General features: G+C 42.7%; 1 protein-coding gene across 1 annotated transcript in view; it reads left to right on the forward strand.

Moving 5' to 3' along the window:
- Positions 1 to 13,441: 13,441 nt before the first annotated feature.
- The window catches only part of GADL1 (glutamate decarboxylase like 1), a 202,503-nt gene continuing 195,668 nt past the window's right edge, over positions 13,442 to 20,276 (forward strand). The window contains exon 1 of the mRNA XM_043967190.1: positions 13,442 to 13,539. Coding sequence (XP_043823125.1) covers positions 13,512 to 13,539 — 28 coding nt within the window. The 5' untranslated portion in view covers positions 13,442 to 13,511. The remainder of the gene's footprint in view (positions 13,540 to 20,276) is intronic.

The raw sequence follows: 20,276 nt of genomic DNA on the forward strand, positions 1-20,276 counted from the left end.
ATAGAATCTATATCATCTATTGACCTTTGTAGGACATCTGAGGCCTCCACAAAACTCCCTCCAAATTCCCATTTAATTTCTTATATCAATCCATGATATATTAAAACCGAGATAGGGAAAGTTATAACATGGAAGAAATAACTGTAGTTTTTTAGTTGATTCTCTAGGGTTCTCTAAGTATGCCATTATATCATCTGCAAAGATTAATAGTTTTGTTTTCTCATTGCCTATTTTTATTCCTTCAATTTATTTTTCATGTCTTATTGCTATAGCTTGCATTTCTAGTACAATATTGAATAATAGTGGTAATAACAGACATCTTTATTTCACTCCTGGAAGGCTTCCCCATTATAGATAATGCTTGCTCTTGGTTTTAGATAGATCCATCAATTCTTATGCTTCCTGATGTTTTGTTTTGTTTTGTTTTAAGTAGCAATAGGTATTGTATTTTTTTTTTAGCAGCATTTTCTTTTGTTTTTGTTTTGCAGGCAATGGGGGTTAAGTGACTTGCCCAAGGTAACACAGCTAGTAAATGTCAAGTGTTTGAGGCTGGATTTGAACTCAGGTACTCCTGAATCCAGGGCCGATGCTTTAACCACTGCGCCATCTAACTGCCCCCCTAGGTATTGTATTTTGTCAAAGGATTTTTCTGCATATAGTGATAAAATGATATTTTTTGTTGCTGATATGATCAATTTTGCTGATAATTTTCCTAATACTGAAAAAGTCCTGTGTTCCTGGTATAAATCTCACCAGGTCATAGTCTATGATCTTTGCAACATATTGCTGTATTCTCCTTGCTAATATTTAATTAAGACTTCCTATCAATATTCATTAAGAAAATTATCTCCCATTTTTTCCTCACTGGGAGATTCCCACACCAGTGAAATCATAGACCCAGATGCCAACCCTCTTCCTGAAGTATTCCATACCTTGGTGCAAATCTCCTTCCAACAAATCTGATCAGTGATTGCTCTCACTCTTACATTGGGTTTAAGGACTGGTATCTTTCTGAGTTGCCATATTTTCCAGAAACACTGGACCCAGAGCATGCAGGAGGCCCTGAATGTGTCAAGGACGAAGCTCTCCTTGAGCTGACATAATTTGTCACTGCATCCAAAGCTTGACTCCCAGGCTGTCCTTGGGAGGCAAGACAGGCACCAGCCAGTCTATACCAGGATAGGATAACACTTGTGCCCCTGGGGTCCTTTGCAGATGAGCTGAGCTGCTATCTTCATAGTCTAGCAGTTTCCAAGGAAAAAGACTTCATCTTTTGTCATCATCTTGCTCCTCCCCATGTGGGAGGAAGGTCTTATCTTTTTCCCCACCTTTGCTACATTGTTCCCTTTCCCACATCACATCCCTTCCTGGTATCCCCTTCTTCCTTTGTCCTGCTATTATTTTTATTTTATTTTTTTAGTGAGGCAATTGGGGTTAAGTGACTTGCCCAGGGTCACACAGCTAGTAAGTGTTAAGTGTCTGAGGCCGGATTTGAACTCAGGTACTACTGAATTCAGGGCCAGTGCTCTATCCACTGCGCCACCTAGCTGCCCCTGTCCTGCTATTATAAAAAATGTAAACTTTTGTAAAGACTGGGACCCCTTTGGCTTTCACATGCAAGTTCATTTCTCTTGCAATAAACCTGGTTTTTGCACAAGTCTCATGATGTTGTTATTGCCTTTTGACAGGTCTTAGAGATGCCTAGGCATCAAGTTAAGGAACTTGCCCAGGGTCTCACACACTCATACTGTCATGCTCACAGAATCACACACACTCACATATAATCACAAACACTCACACATTCTCTCACACTCATACTGCAAATGCTCCACAATTCGCAGAACTGTGGCTCAAACTCTTTGCTTTTTATTTTGTTTTGTGATTGGTGCTCTGATTTCTTTGAGACTATAAGCTAGGTATGATTTGTCAGCCCTGCCTCATACATAATAGGTATTTGATAAATGTTTGCTGGTTTGTAGTTGAATACAATGAGCTCTGTTGGTCAGCAGGCCCAAGGTCAGGTTGTCTTACCCGAACAGAGTCGAGAGTTTGGTGGTAGGGGGATGAACAGAGTACCAAGCTGTCCCCAGCAATAACATACCAATAAAGTTAAATACAGCTATAATTACACAACAAAATATAACAACATAGGCTGGTATTTCCCTTTCCAATCCAGAATTGAAAACGGTTTAATTGCTTTACTCCCAGAAACAGTACAATTACCGGTAAATCATTAACCTTTACACTGCATTTCTTGATGTTCGTTAAAGGAAGCCAGCATCCCTGCAAAGTCATAATTAGCAGCAATGCAGAAGAACATAGGGAATCCAGCCTGAAAGTGTCTCCCTGACATTGGAAAGGATTCAAATAGTCCATTTCATCTGTTCTCTGTTGCGTTACATTCCATTTAGAAACTGAATGTCCTCCTACCACAAAAGCAGAGCCGAGGATATCATCTCATCACCTGGGGACCACTGGGTCATCAGCACATGGATGAGTGAACACTGCCAAAAGAAAAACAACCCTTGCACGAAGATTAAATGGGGGGCTTCATCAACCACAGCCTTCATGAGAGTCTTCTCCTCTTGTTAAAGAATTCCACCCTGGTGAAGAGCAAAGCCCCCCAAACAGGGGCGTTAGCTATCCAATAGAGGGAAAAGCTAACTACAATTAGAAGTATGTGTTAAGGACCTACTAAGTGGTGGGTATGGTGCACTGGAGATTCAAAGACAAAAGTGAAATAGAGAGCCCCTGTCTTTTACTGGCACAGGGGAGGCAGTGAGCACAAAGATAAATCAAATGCTTGAACGTTCTACTTTGACTATTTTGTGTTCCAAAAGAACTGGTCCTCTAGAAAGAAAGAGTGCCCTTCTGAATGTAAAAAAAAAAGCCTATGGCTAAGATTTGAAATGGACAGCCCTTTCCTTATTTCTGTAGGGAAAACAGTTGGGGCTTTTTTGTCTAATCTGTTATCACATTATATCTGAGAAGGACCTATCGCTCTCACTAAAAGAGCCAAAGTTTAAAACCTCTGGGCTCAAAACTAAACGAGAGACGATGACAACCCCAAGCGGTAGATAATACCAGTATTACAATCCTAATTTTATAAACAAGGAACCAGACACTCTGATATGGGAGGTGACTGATTAGCCCAAGATCACACAGTAGTTTGTTTCGTAGAATTGATTGAAACTTTTTTTGTTTTGACTGAGTTTTCTGCACTCTCTAAAACAAGCTCCTTGGTGGAGGACTTGATTGGAAAGCCTTGGCAGAAGCAGTTAGTTTTCTATTGCACAATTTCACTCCTCCCAAAAGAAGAAGGCATATTCTGTGAATTGAAGGGGGGCATCTTTTCAATTGGCTACTAAAAGGAAAAATTATAGTTGTCCTGCGGCCTCTCTTCCATGAAGGTGTTGGTACCCTCCAGCAGATAAGGGCAGGAGAGGGAGCAATAAATACTACATAATGATCAGGTAAGGAATAACATTGAAAGAACCATATTAACATTGAAGCATGATGGCAACCATAATGATGATGATGATGAATATTACCAAATAAAGAGTCCCAGCTCAAGGCTTTGCACAGAATAAATGTTTATGGACTTAAAAGAAGCAAGTTCTTGGTGATAGATAAAATTCCAAATCTCTTGGCATGTCCCATGGTCTCTGTAGTCTTCAGGGTTTTCTGTAGCAAACCAGTTTGTGTGGAGATACAAAAGGAATTCTCGAGCTCACAGTCCAACAGGGCAAGGGAGACAAACAACTATGAAATGAGAAAGTTAAATGAATGCAAAATTCTCAGAAACAGGGGAGGCTTTATGGCTGAGGTTAGATCGTGAAGGGAGGGAAGGGAAGGCTTAAACGTTAGGAGATGGTGTGCACAGGGTGGGGGTGTGGGGGGAGAAGTAGAGAGAGGACAGCAGGACCATGCTTTCAGGAAGGCATGTCATAGAATTTAAACTAACTATATATTATGGGTCAACTATGTACACGTTGCTATTGGACCCTGATGATACAAAACCAAAACAACAAAAAAAGTCTCTTCTTTCAATGAGCTCATTCTACTGAGGGAGAGAATGTCAACACTTTTCAATGCATTTATTTATGAATATTAATAACCTTCCTTGATGGTGAAGGGTGTAAGTCAGAAAGGCACAGCTAGTGTTTTACTGGTGCAGAGCAGAAGAGGCACTCATCGAAAGGTTGGGAAAACTGGATTCTTAGTGGCAGTTTTGTCACTAACTGTAAGTCCCTCCCTGGGGAGGTCAGTTCCACTCTGAGCCCCAGTTTCTACATTTGTAGAAAGAGAGGATGAATTGGCTGATCTCTAGGGTGGCTTCCACAGTAAAAGACTCAGTTCTTTGATGAGATGTGCATTTCAATCCCTTTTTGTTTGTTTGTTTGTTTTTGTTGTTTTTGTTTTTAGTATCAGGCAAAAGCCAGTAAGACTGGCCTATAAATATTCGCAAGACTTTGCCTTCAGTCACTGAAACCCAATCACTATATACACAGCATATGCATCTTTTCCCTTAGACTTTTATTCAAAATATCAGAAGCAATTAAGGCCCATAATTGGCTCATTTAGGTGACAGCTGTTTTTAAAGTCAAAGGCTTTAAAATAAGAGTTAAGAACTCACATTCTCTCTAAAATCACCACAATTAGTCTTAATTGTCATCCCTTTTCAAAATGTGGATCAGGGTCTGAAAAGTCACTAAATTTAATCTTTTCCAAATGTATACATAGCTAGAGCAAGGGCAGTAGGGGCTATGGATGCAATATTGAGAGATAGGTCATGTATAGGGTTTTTGAACAATCTCCTTTTTTTATCCCTGGACTCAAGTTACTCTCGTAGGCTCTGCCTTTGTCTCCTGGCAAATTCTCAGTACTAGTTAAGAAATCGCTGATCCTCTTCACGAACAGAGACTCAGACTTCATAGTAAACAACTGGAATGATATCCTTCAGGTAATGTCAAAGAAACCCATCTACAGCAACCACTCTCCACATCTCTGGCCTGAAGCAAATCACCAAGGGATGAGAGGTTGTGGGTCTAGCCTGGCCCTGGTCCCAAGGTCAATATGGGGAAGCTGCAAACATTGAGATAACAAGTTAGCAAATACAACTGTGACACTACCTTTAGTATGTGTAAGTGACTACTGCTGGATGCAGGATCATCATTTCTGTGCCATGAGTGACAGAATAATGGTTTTGTATAATTAACGGAAATGACAAATTTTAGGTAGAGGTTCGTGAAAATAAAGATATGATCTTTTTCCCCCACCCAGGATCATGGACTCCCTGAAATCAATCCCTAGATGCCTTGGGGACATGTGGACCCTCAGTTAAGAATGCTTGATTTATACTAAGTGTGCAAGGTTCTTGGTCAATTTTTGAAAGCCATGAGATGAACTGGAGTAATGTGGGATGGGATCATGTTTGAATTGGCTGAGGATATCTGGTCATGCCCTGTGGGTATAAAACGGTGAATCAGTTTGGAGCCCAGAAGATTCTAGCTGCTGGAAGAGCCAAGACCTTATAGGATAGGGGAAGATAAGAACTCTGACCTTTGTCTCCTCTTCAAGCTCCTCCAGCCCCCATCTTCAGTTGGAGGAAGGATGTATGAATTTTGGAAGGGATGAGAATTTATACTTTTCATTAATATCCTAGCAGCATCCTCAGAATAGCTGACAGAAGTGTCTGCATTGGGAATCTGGATGTGGTGAGGGAAGGTGACTTCAAAGCTCAGCAGAAAATCTGCAGCATGTCTGGGGAGAACTTTATGAGCACTCTGCAAAGGCAAGGGAAGGACTTCCAGTAACCTGGGGCAGTGAGTAGCCTTGATCACATGTTCTCTCATTCTCTCTAAGCTCAAGACCACTTTCCCCTGGACTTTTTGTGTACTGGTGAAACAAACAGTTGGCAAAGATCTTCCATACTAATTGTTCATATTATATTACCTTAGTAAATAATGCCCTTGTCTAAACACTAACTAAGTGTGACTGGTTAATTGATGTCACTTGATAATCATGGGTAAACATTCACAAGTTGGGAGTTATGAGCAAGAGCATTAGAAGGATAACCTCAATTCCTCAGGGCTGTTTCTTGAGTCTGAGGGGGCAAATAGAGAAGATCTGGGGACTTGACCTTCCAGTGAGAGAGGAGGTTGGGAGAGTCATACCAGCTTATTAGTTGATCAATAGATATTTATTAAGCACCAATTGTGTGTCCCTCTGCTAAGCAGTTATATATGTTATGCCTATACTTAGGCTCATTAAAGAATTAAGAGAGCATCTAGATGGCACAGTGGATAAAGCACCGGCACTGGATTCAGGAGGACCTAAGTTCAAATATGACCTCAGGTACTTGACACTTACTAGCTGTGTGACTCTGGGCAAGTCACCTAACCCTCATTGCCTCACCAAAAGAAAAAAAAAAGAGTTAAGAGGCAGACAATGTGAGCAGAGATCCATATGCCCTCTGATCATTGCAAGCTCTGAGCAGGTGACCATGTTAGCTTAACCATAATAATAAGGCAAAAAAAGACCTTTTGGAATTTCATATTTTACTAAACCTTTTCTGACAATAATCTTGTATGGTGCCAAAAAGAAGTATTCTTATCCCATTTTACAGATAAAAATACTGAAATTCAGAGAGGGGAAGCCACTTTCTCATGTTCAAACAAAAAGTGTCAGGACTTTGATTCCAGGTCTCCTGAATCCCAAGTTGCTGATTTCCCCCTGCCATAATGATGCTCCTCTACAAATTATTATGACTGAGCAATTATTATTATTATTATTTTGCAGGGCAATGGAGGTTAAGTGACTTGCCCAGGGTCACACAGCTAGTAAGTGTCAAGTGTCTGAGGCTGGATTTGAACTCAGGTACTCCTGAATCCAAGGCCGGTGCTTTATACATTGCACCACCTAGCTGCCCCTGAGCATTTATTATGAAGATAATTGTTGCAATTGAGGAAAGTTTACCAAATTTTTCTAATTCATATGGAGTAATATACCTGTTATTTTACCACATAGGAATTCAAACATTTAAAAATATATAATTACTATGTAATAAACCATTGAAATAAAATAGAATTAGTACTACAATGATACATTCAAAAGAAAAGTATAGTTTTTCTTTTCTCACTTTGTTAATTCTTTAGGGCGTGGGCTTAGACCCATGATTTCATTGAAATAGAAATGAAAAATCTACCTCAATCAATGCAGGTTGGCACTTTCTTTACAATTTATGGTCTTATGTGCAAGTAAAAAAGATTGAGCAGATAATCATAGGTAAAGAAGAAACAAAATTATTATGTTTGCAGATGATACAATGGTGTATTTAAAGAATCCTAAAGGGTAAATACACCATTGTACAAACCATCAACATCAGTCTGAGAGCAGCAGTTCTCAAGCTTTTTTTGGACCCCATTGGCAGTCTGGGGAAGCCTGTGGACCTCTTCTCAGAACAAAGGTTTGAAATGTATAAAATAAGATACATACAATTACAAAAGAAACCAATTATCTTGAAATACAATTATCAGAAAAAACCATTAAGTCCATGATACACTGAAAGGTTAAGTGATTTGCCTCATGTATGTGTTGGAGGTGGAACTCAGGTCCCTGTTGAGATTGATTCAGGTCTTTGTCAGAAACCTAACTATCTATCTGCTATGCCAACTTTGGTTGAACTTTGGTATAGGATTGTATATTTGACATTTAAAGTCTATGGCTACCATGTCATACTAGGTATAATTAATGCTTTTTTTTTTTTGCAGGGCAATGAGGGTTAAGTGACTTGCCCAGGGTCACACAGCTAGTAAGTGTCAAGTGTCTGAAGCCAGATTTGAACTCAGGTCCTCCTGAATCCAGGGCCGGTGCTTTATTCACTGCACCACCTAGCTGCCCCCTCATTAATTCTTTAGAATACATGATTCGCTTTCACATCTTGATTCTCACACATATTTTTTTTAAAAAGTGTCCTAGATCTTACCTCCCAAGAGCTAGAGTTCTTTTGCTCCCTACCCTTCCTTTCCATCACCTACAAATGAAGCTGCATAGACTTTGCCTGTGAGTTCTTCCTTTGTTGCTCTTTTGTTCTCCCTCTTCCCTAGTTGAGGGCTCCTTGAGAAATTAATCTTTCCCCTTCCTCTTTCCTTGAGCTCTTTGTTGTCTGATCCGAGTGCTGGAGAACTCAAGACCACACAAACTTTGGACCACAAGGATCTCAAATTTCTGGAAGGGAGATTCACCTTGCTAGAGGGTGCAGGAAAGGGGCAGAATGATTCGAAAGACCATGCCAGAAGGTGCGAGGGAGACAGCCAATGATTAATAAATAGGTTTTGAATTTTAAATACCTGGTTGTCTTGGAACAAAACACAACAGTAAAAGAATTATGTCATAGGATTACTCATCTGGAGTTGGGGAGTACTTAGAATTTGTCTGGTCCAACCTCTCATTTTGCCAATTAAGAGACCAAGACCTTGAGATGTAGAGAAACTTGCTCAAGGTCACATAAGGTTAATTAATAGAAATTGCATATCAAAGTGGTATTTGAAGTCAGGTTTCCTAACCTGAGTCAATGTTCAAAGTGAGGTTAAAACCCGTGGATTTGAACCCAGACCTCTCTGGACGTCAGTTTCTTCATATGCAATTTGAGAGGACCGGACTAGCTCATCTCTATGCTCTTCCAGCTTCAAATACTCCTGTCCTATGAAATGAGAAACAAGAAGTGATAACAAGAGACCAGTGTGGTTGTCCTCCCTCCTTATGACATAGCTGTCCTAGAGATTCTAAAAGACAGGTGGTTAGCTTTTCTTCAGGTCTGCCTTAGGCTGAATTTGATTAAGGACCAAAATGGTTTGCTGTGCCTCTTTCCAAATCCTCCTAGTCAGCTAGTTGTTGCCTGAAATTACTTAGAGAAGAGGCAGTCTTTTATTCCACACTTAAGAGATAAAAGGCTTAAATGCAACAACCTTAGAGAGTTAATATGTTGGTGTGAATTAGTTTCAGCCAAGGTGTAAATGATATCAGCTCCTTTCCAGCTTTGACAGAGGAAGGGGTTTAAAAGTGTCTGGCAGAGGAGGGGGAGAAGATGCTAGCATGGGAGAAATGAAGAACAAATGGGAGCCTGGTGACACTGGACCCAAATCTTACCTTGACTGTTTCTCTTCTGATATTACACAGAATAAGAAAAGTTCCCTTTATGAAGAGACTTTGGGCAAAGACAGCTCGTATTCTGCTAGATGTCAATCACCTTTTCCCTCAGGCCAGCATCTTGAAATGATGATGAAAATTTTGGGCTAAGGTTGGGCAGGAGGTGGGGAAGAGGAAGTAAAACCCTGTGTAGTGTTTTCAGTGAATTCATTGTGCATTCATTGAAATTCATTTTGCATTCACTTTTCCCAGTGACTTGACAATTCCTAAAGTTGATCTGGTTGGTGAAGAGTGGTTCCTGTAATCTCAAAGCCTGTGTCTGATTGTAGGGTATGGAATGGAGGAGAAAGAAACTGGAAATTGAATAAGTACAGGGTGGGCCAAAAGTCACAATATTTTAATAACTTTTTGAAAATTATTTTTCTTTGTTTTTTGCCATTTATGAGATTTGATTTTTCACATGTAATATAAATCCATTTCTTATATATACTGTATATAATGCTGTAGTATTGTAAATTAAAAACAAAAATAAAGGAGTTATTAACCATCAAAAGCCCTTTGTGACTTTTGGCCCACTCTCATAATTGGGGTTTCAAGGCTGGAGCATTTGCATAAGATTAAATGCTGTGAGTCTTCATGAGGGGTGAAGAGAGGAGAGACATTCTTTATTCTTGCTTTGAGAGAAGAACCAAATGATTCTACTCTTTCTTTAGGGAGAAACCCAAGGAGAAAAATGCAGACTTTGGAGGCAGATATGTAAGGGTAAGCTAGTTACTTCACCCCCCCCCATTTCCAGTTTGTTTCCCTAGAGACTTTGGGGGAATTTACCATTGGATAAGATTAGGGACTCTTTTTTTTTTAAGCTGAAATATCTTACTCCAAGTGTGAGAACTCATCCACTCTGTGTATTTTTGGGAATATTCTCATCCGCATAATCTCTCTGATTTCTGTTTGGTATTTGCTTGGATAAATGAGCTCAACCTTTTTCTTATTTCTGATGGCCTTTTGGGTAACTAGCATTTGGGAAGAAGTTAATCCTGTGGATGTGAGCTGGAGGTACCTGTTCCCTTTCAATGGATAGTAATGAGAAAAGCAGCTTAACCTGATATAAATAAGTCCCTGAGACCAGCAATATTTAGGGTGGCAAATAGATAAATTTCTAGACTAGTACTAGGACTCCAGGAAAGAATCAGTTTCCCAAAGAGAGGAGAGGTCCACATTCTAGAATTATCTATTTATGTTTCTGCTTGAGCCACATTTTGACAATCCATGTGAATGTACACATAACCTACATGACCAACACACACACTACCCAGAGTTCCATCCTCCATCCTGCAGCTTGACTTACTTTGGTCCTCTCTTGGTTGTAGTCAACGTGCACATACACACACACACACATATATATATGAATATATGAGGACGTTTATTTTGGAGAAGAGAAGCTTTGGGGATGGCGGAAGTGAGGGGTGGCAGGAACTAGAAACGAGGGGTGGAAACATTAAGAGACAAATTCCAGCTAAGAGATTATAAGTATTCAAAAGTGGCATGTGTCGCTTTGAGAGGTAGCGTGTTCCTTTTCACTTGGGCTCTTCCGGGGATGATAGGGTAACCACTTGTTGGGTATATTGTAGGGGGGAATCTTGGTCAGGTCTGGGTTGCATGAGATGATCTCTGAGGTTCCTTTCAAGTCTTTAAGGATCTGGAAACCTGGCTTTTTATCTAGTGAAAGCTAGGAAAGATTTTAGTTTTGATGTCAAATAGATACAGAATTATCTTAATGATTCCTGGGGCCAGTTCCTCAATTTTTCAATTTGAATGTTAGGGGTATATAAGCTGAGGACAGCCTGTTTCTTCCCCTGGGGAATAGGGACTTCTATGCTGCTGGCCAGAAGACATCATTTACCTTCTTCTCTTTTGTGGTCATTTTTCATTAATCACAGGATATTTTAAAACATACAGTACCTTGTGTTCAAATGTTTCATATGGGAATCATCAATTGCAATCCGTGTTCCTTTCCCCTGGCTTTTAGAAATCATTTCTCTCATACCTACAACTTAGTTTTTAAAAATGGGAAAAAAGGAAACAACTCAAAGAGAATGCATCAGATAGAATCAGGAGACCTGGGTGCAAATCCTACCCCTGACACTAAGCAGCCATGTAGCTATAGTGATAGCCTCCTCCAGGGGAAAAGACTTTGACTTTGGATTCAGAGGGCCTGGGCCAAATCTGACTTCTGAAACCTACTCTATGTAGGTTGTTAGACAAGCCACTCAGTCCCTAAGGGCCCGTGTCTTATCTGGAAAATGAGGGGGCTAATACTAGATGTCGTCTCTAGTCCCTTCTGACCCTAAATCTAAGGACCTATGAACCTTCCAGCTCTATGATCTTCTGATTAGCTACTTAACCTCTCTGAGTCTTAGTTTCTTCATCTGTAAAATGGAGTTAACAGTATATGTAGTACCTACCTTACAGAATTGTTGTGAGGCTCAAGGAAAAATGCCTTATGCAAAGCATTTAGCCAAGTTTCCAGTGTGTATGTATCTATATATGTATTTATATATTTCTACTTTTGGATTGGATCTATGATTTCATTGGCATAGGAAACTTCTAGTAAAGAAATTCCTTCTACCAGTGGAGATCTATATTCTTAAACTGTTGCCTGGGTCAGAGAGCATTTAAATGACTTGCCCAGGGTCCTACAGCCAACAGGTGTGAAAGGCAGGACTTGAATCCAGATCTAAGACCCTCAAGCTGGCTCTCTACCCACTATGCCTCACTGCTTTTCCAAGGTGCTAGATGATAACTGACACAACATATGATGTTTTAATTAATAGTTATGTGAATATAAGAAGTCTGTTGGCAGTATAGCAAAAAAAAAACCAACCCCAAAACAAAACACCCCTCAGTTTGTGAAATGATGATGTAGAACATGAAGGAAGCTTTCATGTAAGTTTCCCAGATCTTTCAAATGCAATTATAAATAGCTTCAGAGCGTACTGGCACCACACCAGCTTCATGCTGATGAACAATGTTAGCCTAATGAGAAGGTCAGTATGACATGTTTCTGACTCATGCCCTCCTCCCCTCCTTATCAAATTCTCTCCCCACCCCTATCCCCCCCCACCCACTCACACACACTCACTCTCCCTTGCACTCCCAGAAATCTTGAGATCCAGCTAGTCTGAAGAGCCTGAAACTCTATCCTAGGCAAGAGTCACTTTTTGAGCTCCTAAATAAAAGAGAGGAGTACTGAAGGGTCAGCAGGCCCTGCCCAGCCCTAAAATAGGCCTCTCCTAAGCAAGCTGCCCAAAGCAGGCACGGCCACAGGGCCTAAATATCAACAGGCTCATCTTGCAAAGCAAGACCAGACTGGAAACCTGGCCACACAACTGAGGTGCAGGTGGGAACTTCTGGGAGGCCAGGCGCCTACTGAGCCTAATCTGATACCTAAAGTCTGGAGAAAATCTCTGGTCTGAAGCCCTCCCCTTCCAATGGTTCACACACCCCAGAGGCTCCCACCCCCCAACCTCCCCACCCTCCCAAAGAAAGGGAGGCTGGCAGGTGGTGTGCTGCCCTTTCCCACTCTTCCCTGCTCACACTCTGGCTTGCATTCCCAGCTAAAGAAACCAATCACACGACATGCATTTATTAAGCACCAACTATGTGCCAGGCACTAAGCTAGTCCTTGCTAATAAAAGACTCCTGAAGAAGTCTGACCCTGGGCTTCTTCTACTGCCTGTTATTGCCCAAGAGGGTTCAGCAGCTCAGCCAATCTAAGGTGGAAAGAACACTTGCTCTTGGAGATAGAAGACCAGGGTTTAAATTCTTCCGACACTCACTACCAGTCTATGTGACCTTGGCCAAGTCACCTAATCTCCTTGGTCCTTAGTTTCCCCATCTGTAAAAATGAAAGGCCTAGATTGGATTGCCTGGGAGGTCCCTTCAGCTCTAGGGCCCTTCAAACCTTCCTATGTCTAGAAAAGTTGATGCATCTTGGGGCTCAAATGGGTTTCAAAAAGGGGGCAGGAGAGCAGAGTACGGAATGCACCTCGGCAGCCGAAGGCGTGCACACGTGCTCGCACAGCTCCCCTGTTGGGAGGAAGAGGAGGAGGGAGAACGAGGCGGGGGCAGGGGGGAGGGTGGTGTGTGCTCCATTCCACCTGCAGCTATTTGTCACCAGGCTTGGGGACGCCCAGAGGATCCCAGGGGCAGCCTCAGCAGCAGCAACAGCAGGCGCCGCCCTTAGACAGCTGCGAAGGCAGCCACAGCCTGCAGCCGCCAGTGGGGAGGTGACAGAGCCCTCCTCTCCCTCCCAGGCACTGCAAGCACGGGCATCGCCAGCAGCAACGGAGGCCGCAGAGATGAGCGGCGGCACCTGCGAGATGGAGGGTAACTCAGTGCACACTTTCCCTTTCTTTTCCTAACACCGGCAGGCTCTCCAGCGAGGCCAGAGAAAGCCAGAGCTGGGGCGCATTTTCCCTTCCTGGCGGTACTGCACCCCTAGATTAGCTTCGTGCCCCCACTCCCCACGCCCCACTCTTATCTGATTTTCCCTTTCCTGTGGTTAGGGGCGGGGGGGGGAGACAGAACTGGGGCACAGATTTCCCTTGCCTTTGATGGGGAAAGGGAGGGGGTGGCGGCCAGCCGGTCGGGGTGTGCCCTTCCTCTTGGCCTTTTCTTTTCTTTTCTTTTCTTTTCTTTCTTTTTTGCACCTGTTGTAGAAAGGGGCTCACCCAGCTTGTCAGTGTGGGGAGCAGTCCCGTGCCGGGCTTCCGCTACATCTGACTTAGCAACCCTCCGATGGCAACTTGGGCAAAGTGGAATGAAGTCAGCCAGGAGCCCAGGCTTCGTAATTGGGGCAGCTCTACATTGGGCAGAGATGCTTGGAATCCAGGGAGGAAGGAGAGGCAGGAACTCAGCTAAAGGGGGAAAACTGCCCGACAAAGTTCTGGCAAGTTGTCCTTTTGTGCTTTCGGGTCCTGCCGGTTGCCTTGTTTTAACAGATCGTCTCTGATCTTGTTATTACTTGAGCATCTTTGCTAAGGAGTTAGCTCCTGGCTTCTTTAAAGAGAACTAGTCCTTAAGGAATAAACTTGCCTTTGTAGCAGACCGAGGTGCATCTCAGACTGTACTGAGAATTTCCTAATGAGTCCTTGTTAAAGGTAAGCCCAGGAGAGGTTGGTGTAACAAGGGAGGTTTGTCTGTGATCCTTAGCGGTCCAGGCTGCAAATCGGGGCTTCTGGTTGTCAGTGGGAAGTTTAAAACAAAGAAACAACGGACTGTTAATATTAAAGCAAAGTTTCTGTGTTTGGTCATTTCTCCTTTTTCACACTTTCAGAGGAAGTGGGATCCGCTGCAGAATAACTCACATTGATTGATTTTGTTTTTTGGACCAGACCTGCAATTTCACTGGGATAGGAAATAACAACTAGGCAGCAGTAATGGTTACTGGTGTGCTGGACTTAGAGTCTGGAAGACGGGGGTTCAAAACCTGACTTGGACATCTATGGCAAGTCATGGAATTTCTCTTAGCCTCAGTTTCCCCATTTGTAAAAATGGGGATAATAAAAGCACTGTCTCCACAGGCTCTTTGTTGCAAGGAAGGATCCCTCCAATAAAAGGTTTTGCAAATTTGAATGCACTTTATAAATATTAGTGGTTACTTTTATTACCACTGCAGACTTGCACCTGCTCAGTAACTTGAAGAGATGCCTGGGCCACTGAACCATGTAAGGACTTGCCCCGGGGGTCATCCAGGCAGTGTGATCCAAAGGAAGAACCTGAACCTGGGACTTCCTGACTCTAAGCACAACACCCGACTGCCTCCCACTACCTCACATTTATACAGCACTTCCAATTGCCTCACTGCCATGGCCTCACTGGCACTTAACAAGGAACCTGTCAGATCAAATCTCTGTTTTATTATCCTCACTTTACAGGTGAAGAAACTGAGGCTCAGGGTAGTTAGGGGACTTGTTCTGTGCCTATCAGAGAAAATTTGAACCTTACTCCAAGTCCAGCATGCTATCGAATTGTTTGGGAAGCTATTTAATAATAAGTGACTTCTATTTGGTGGGAGGTAAAAGAGGAGGAGGGGAGGACAGAAAGACATGGTTACCAACAGAAACCCCACAACACATATGAAAAACAGACAGTTCCAACCTTTCAGGACTTTTGCAAGAGCAAAATGTTTGTTTCCAGCCCCAGGATCTAATTCAGATCTTCCATGAGTAACACAGAACCTATGCCTTATCTTTCTTCCAAGGGCCCTAATCCAAATGACACCAACAAGCAGGCCTTTTATCCACCAGAGATGCCTTCCTCTTCTCATTTGTCATTCAAATGACTCTTTGTGCAGCTCCCCTTGATTCAAAGGCCCCTGCCTTTCTGAGAATCCAGCTAGGGCTGAGAGGTACCTGAGACTCGACCAACTTTAGTCTCTTCTAATGAATGTGGCTTTGCCTGTGTTGTTGATTACTGTTCTGAGCTGTGGGGGTGAAGAAGGTGTACTCCAAGAAGTGATGGCTGGGAAGTAACACAGAGGGCCTGAGATAGGACAAGATAAGAAATTAATTACATGTTAACTACAACCAAGAGAGGAGCATAGTAAGTCAAACTACAGGATGGGGCTCTGTGTAGGGTGTGTGTGTGACCCATTTGGGGTTTTCTTGGCAAAGATACTGGAGTGATTTGCCATTTCCTTCTCCAGATCATTTTACCGACGAGGAAACTGAGGTAAACAGGGTCAGACCATTCAGCTGGTAAATATCTGAGGCCAGATTTGAAGTCATGAATATGAATCTTACTGACTCCAGGCCTGGCTCTCTATACACTATGACACTTAGCTGCCTAAGCTTTGCCCCTACCCCTGGTGGAAAAAACCAAACCCATTTGGGTATTTGCTTAGATCATAGGTCTAGAGCTGGAGGAGGCATCCCATGTAGTCCCCTTTATTTTGCAGATAAAGAACCCAAGGCCCAGACAGGGGAAGCAGTTTGCTTGAGAACACACATGGGCAGTAAGTAGCCATGTTGGGACCTTTTTTTTTTTTTGGCAGGGCAATGAGGGTTAAGTGACTTGCCCAGGATCATACAGCTAGTTAGTTAAGTGTCAAGTGTCTGAGGATTTGAACTCAGGATTTGAACTCAGGTCCTCCTGAATCCAAGGCCAGTGCTTTATCCACTGCACCACCTAGCCACCCTCCACAGCACTACCTAGCCTCCCCCATGTTGGGATCTTAATGGAGATTCTCTCGCTCTAAAGCCAGTAAGCTTTCTTTTGGATCATGTTATGTTTCGACTCAGCTTGGAAAGTTTCACCAGCATTTCTTTGAAAAATCATCAGCCACTGCTATTAGCTTCATGATTGGTCTATAATTGCAGTTATTTCCTTGCTCAGTTAAACGTCTGCAAGCCCAGGTGTCTTTAAGAGCAGAAATAGATGAGGAATTTGCGTCCTGAATGGGAACTGTGAAATTGATGGCTGCAGAGCAGGCTAAACCCTGGATTGACCGCAGTTACGGCCAAAAGCCATTTGATATGTGATGGTCCAGCTCTGATCGCAACTAAATGAAAAGGGAAATACTGCTGTTATTGTGACAAATACATTCCAGCAGTGCAGGACACAGGCATATTCCCTCCAACCCCCCCCCCCCGGTAGTTTTCCAGCTACATTTGGCAAGGTAGTGCAATCTGAAATTTGATAAGTGTGTTAAATGATCTGTCTGACTTGATCATACCATCTTCTTGAATATCAATGGCATGCCTATAAATTATGTAAGATTATAATAGATAGGGGCTCCTGTTGCACACTGACTTAATTCTCCTGCCTTTAATGGCTGCTACGGACTTTTAGACTTAGCTTTGTCTGTGCCTACTCATGTGGAGTGGAATGTCGAGCTGAAGCAGTTAAGTATATAATCAAGGCGGAAAAAAGTCCCTTTATCTTAAGGAAGAAAAAGTATTATCTTGGATCTCGATTGTTGATTTATTCATAAAGTGTTTATTAAGCAGCCACAGTGTGTCAGATTCTTCTGCTAGGTGATGAAAGATACAAAGACAAAAAGAAAAAATCAGCCCCTGTCCCCAGTGAGCTTACATTCTATTGGGAGAAACAGCATGAATACAAATATAACACAAAGTATAACAAAAAAGCAATATAATTAAAAGTAAGAGTATTTACTAAGTGATGACTGTGTCTGCCAAACACTGTGTTAAGTACTGGGTATAGAAATACAAAAGGGGAGCTTATATCCCAATGGGGAGATAACATCTAAGGGGAGAGATAGCCAGAGATGGGGGTTTCAGTTGTGAAAGCTTCAAGGATGATGAGTTGGGCCATAGGAAAGGCATTTGATACCCCCTTTCCAATAGCAATGACACTATTGATTTAATTATGGCTTCAGGACTGGGCCAGTGCCCTGAGATTGAGAGGGGAGGGAGGCATAGATGGTACAAAGCAGCTGGTGGGGTTGTGGTCAGAGATAAAGTGAGGCGTGGTATGATCTGAAGGGGATCACATAGCTAGTGAATTTGGGTGTTGCAGGAGGCTGGGAGGTGTGTGAGAGGTCACTGCCAACTAGAGGGCTCAATCAGGAAGTAGCTCTTGAGCTGATCCTTGTAGGAAGCTAGGGATGCCAGATGGAAGTGAGTGCAGGAGCCATTTATTCTTTTTCTGCTCCGCTTGAGTCAAGGCACCTCTCAGATGGTGGCTTCAATTTTACCTCGATGAGCAAGGTTTCTGTTTGGAATGCTTTGAATGGAATGAAACTTCAATGGTGGGGATAAAAATGATTTATCTGGGAACTCTGTGTCTTGTTATATGACCTGTGTAATGTAACAACTTGCATCCTCAGCTAAAAGACTGAATCCTAGCCTTGTAAGGCGGGAAGAACCATCCTCCTGTGTATTGGTCCTCGTTAATGACAGGGGACTGTCAGGTCCTCTCTTGTCTGCTGCCTCTGGAGGGAATACCGAGGAAGAAATGAAAGCTGGGTGGGGGGGAACTGGGGGAAATGAACAAGACCCTGGCTTAGTCTCCCTTATGAGACTGCAGCTCTTGTCTGGGTGGGGCAAGGTAGAAGAGGACCTGGGACCCACAGGGTGTTCTGTGGATGAAAGGGAGGCTACTCTACTCCTGATGGGGCAGCTCTCCCATGCTCCCCCCAAGCAAGGCTGCTTTGCATCCCAGCATTTCCTTTTTTTCAGGGCAATGAGGGCTAAGTGACTTGCCCAGGGTCACACAGCTAGTAAGTGTCAAGTATCTGAGGCCAGATTTGTACTCAGGTCCTCCCGAATCCAGGGCTGTTGCTTTATCCCAGCATTTCCTAATGGTGGTAGGAGTGTTCTTTCTCCACCCACTATGGAGGAGAAAGGGCTAGGCTTATGTATGAATGACTCTACCTTTTATAGACATCATGGTATCTACAACTGATCACCATTTCAACTAGAATATCTATGAGATGACATAGAGAGAATCTTATCACAGAAGGGGCCCTAGAGGTCAATGATCTTATCCCATGGGGGAAATATATCCTACAATCTTGCCAACAGGTTTTCATGCAATGTCTGCTTGAATATTTCTAGAGATGGGGAACTCAGTACCTCAGAAGGAAGCTTCGTTCATTTTGGGATCACTCTAATTATTCAGACATTCTAGTTCCTTTGTTTATGATTTCTTTTTTGTGAATCATAGGATCCCAGGTGTAAGGGTGGGAGCCATGTGGGAAGCCATCTAGCCCAACATTTGACAGGGTACATTCTAAGTGCTGAAGAAACAAAGAGAAGCAAAAGCATGGGTGCTGTCATCCAAGAGCATCATCGTCTAAGGGGGAAGAGAATGTGTAAATAACCACTCACCCACAAGATATAGACAGAGTACCTGGAAGGAATAGCTCAGAGAGAAAGGTGGGGTGGAGTGGAGGATGGAGTGGGGAGAGCCGAAAGTGCCCCCTGTCAAAGTTGAGACTTGAGCGGAATCTTGATGGAATCCAAGGAAACGAGATATAGAGGGTTAGGAGGGAAGGTGTTCCAGGCATAAGAGTCAGGTGGGACAAAGGTCCAGAGGCAGGACATGTCTTCTCTAGTGGAAGGAATAGCACAGAGACTGATGCAGCTGAGTATGGGAGGGGAGTAAAATGTCATAAGACCGGAAAGGTAAGAAGAGCCCAGGTTGTGAAGAGCTTTAAATAGCAAAAAGAAGACTTTTATATTTGATCTTGGAGGTATTAGTATGTTGAGTATCAGAAATAATATGATCAGTCCTGCATTTTAGGAAAGTCACTTGGACAGCTACATTTTGCCTTTGCAGACTCTTTATGCATCTTTATATCTTTTGATTCTCATAGCAACCTTGGGTTTTTTTGTTTGTTTGCTTGCTTGTTTTTGCGGGGCAATGAGGGTTAAGTGACTTGCCTAGGGTCACACAGCTAGTAAGTGTCAAGTGTCTGAGGCCAGATTTGAACTCAGGTCCTTCTGAATCCAGGGCCAGTGCTTTATCCACTGCACCACCTAGCTGCCCCTCATAGCAACCTTGTGAAATAGATCTTAAAAACCCCGTTTTATAGTTGACAAAATTGAGGCTTAGGAAGATGACTTGAGTTACTCAGGGTCATTCAGCTAATAAGTGTTAGAAGGAACCCCAGATCTTGATAGCAGGATTGCTGATGTCTCTATCATACTGCCTCTCCTGAAGGGCTTGATACCCAGAGGTGGCATCTCTTGGGAAGGAAACCAGAAGAGGTGAGGGAACCATTTTGTCATTCCAGATACACAGTATCTCTGGGCAATTAGAATAACATATAAAATCCCTTCTAGCTTGGAAATTCTATACAAAGATATAGTGCAATAATAGCAGATCATGAAAACCAGGGCATATCTGATGAGGGTTATTTCCACTCCCTCAAAACTAGAGCAAATGATTGAAAGTGAAATTGATTGTGGGCTCCCAGTCATATCCAGAGGCTTAAAAGAGATAACAGAAGTTCAGAATCCGATTGGGCACAGACCTCAGGGGCCATCATTTCTGACAAGGGGTCAGGCAGTTTTTGTTCTGAGACCTTCAGAGAGGGGAAAGCTCCCAGGGCAGTCCATTCCATTTCCACGGAGCTTTCATTGGGAGGAAGTTTT

Source organism: Dromiciops gliroides, chromosome 5, assembly GCF_019393635.1.
Source record: "Dromiciops gliroides isolate mDroGli1 chromosome 5, mDroGli1.pri, whole genome shotgun sequence".
Classification (NCBI taxonomy): domain Eukaryota; kingdom Metazoa; phylum Chordata; class Mammalia; order Microbiotheria; family Microbiotheriidae; genus Dromiciops; species Dromiciops gliroides.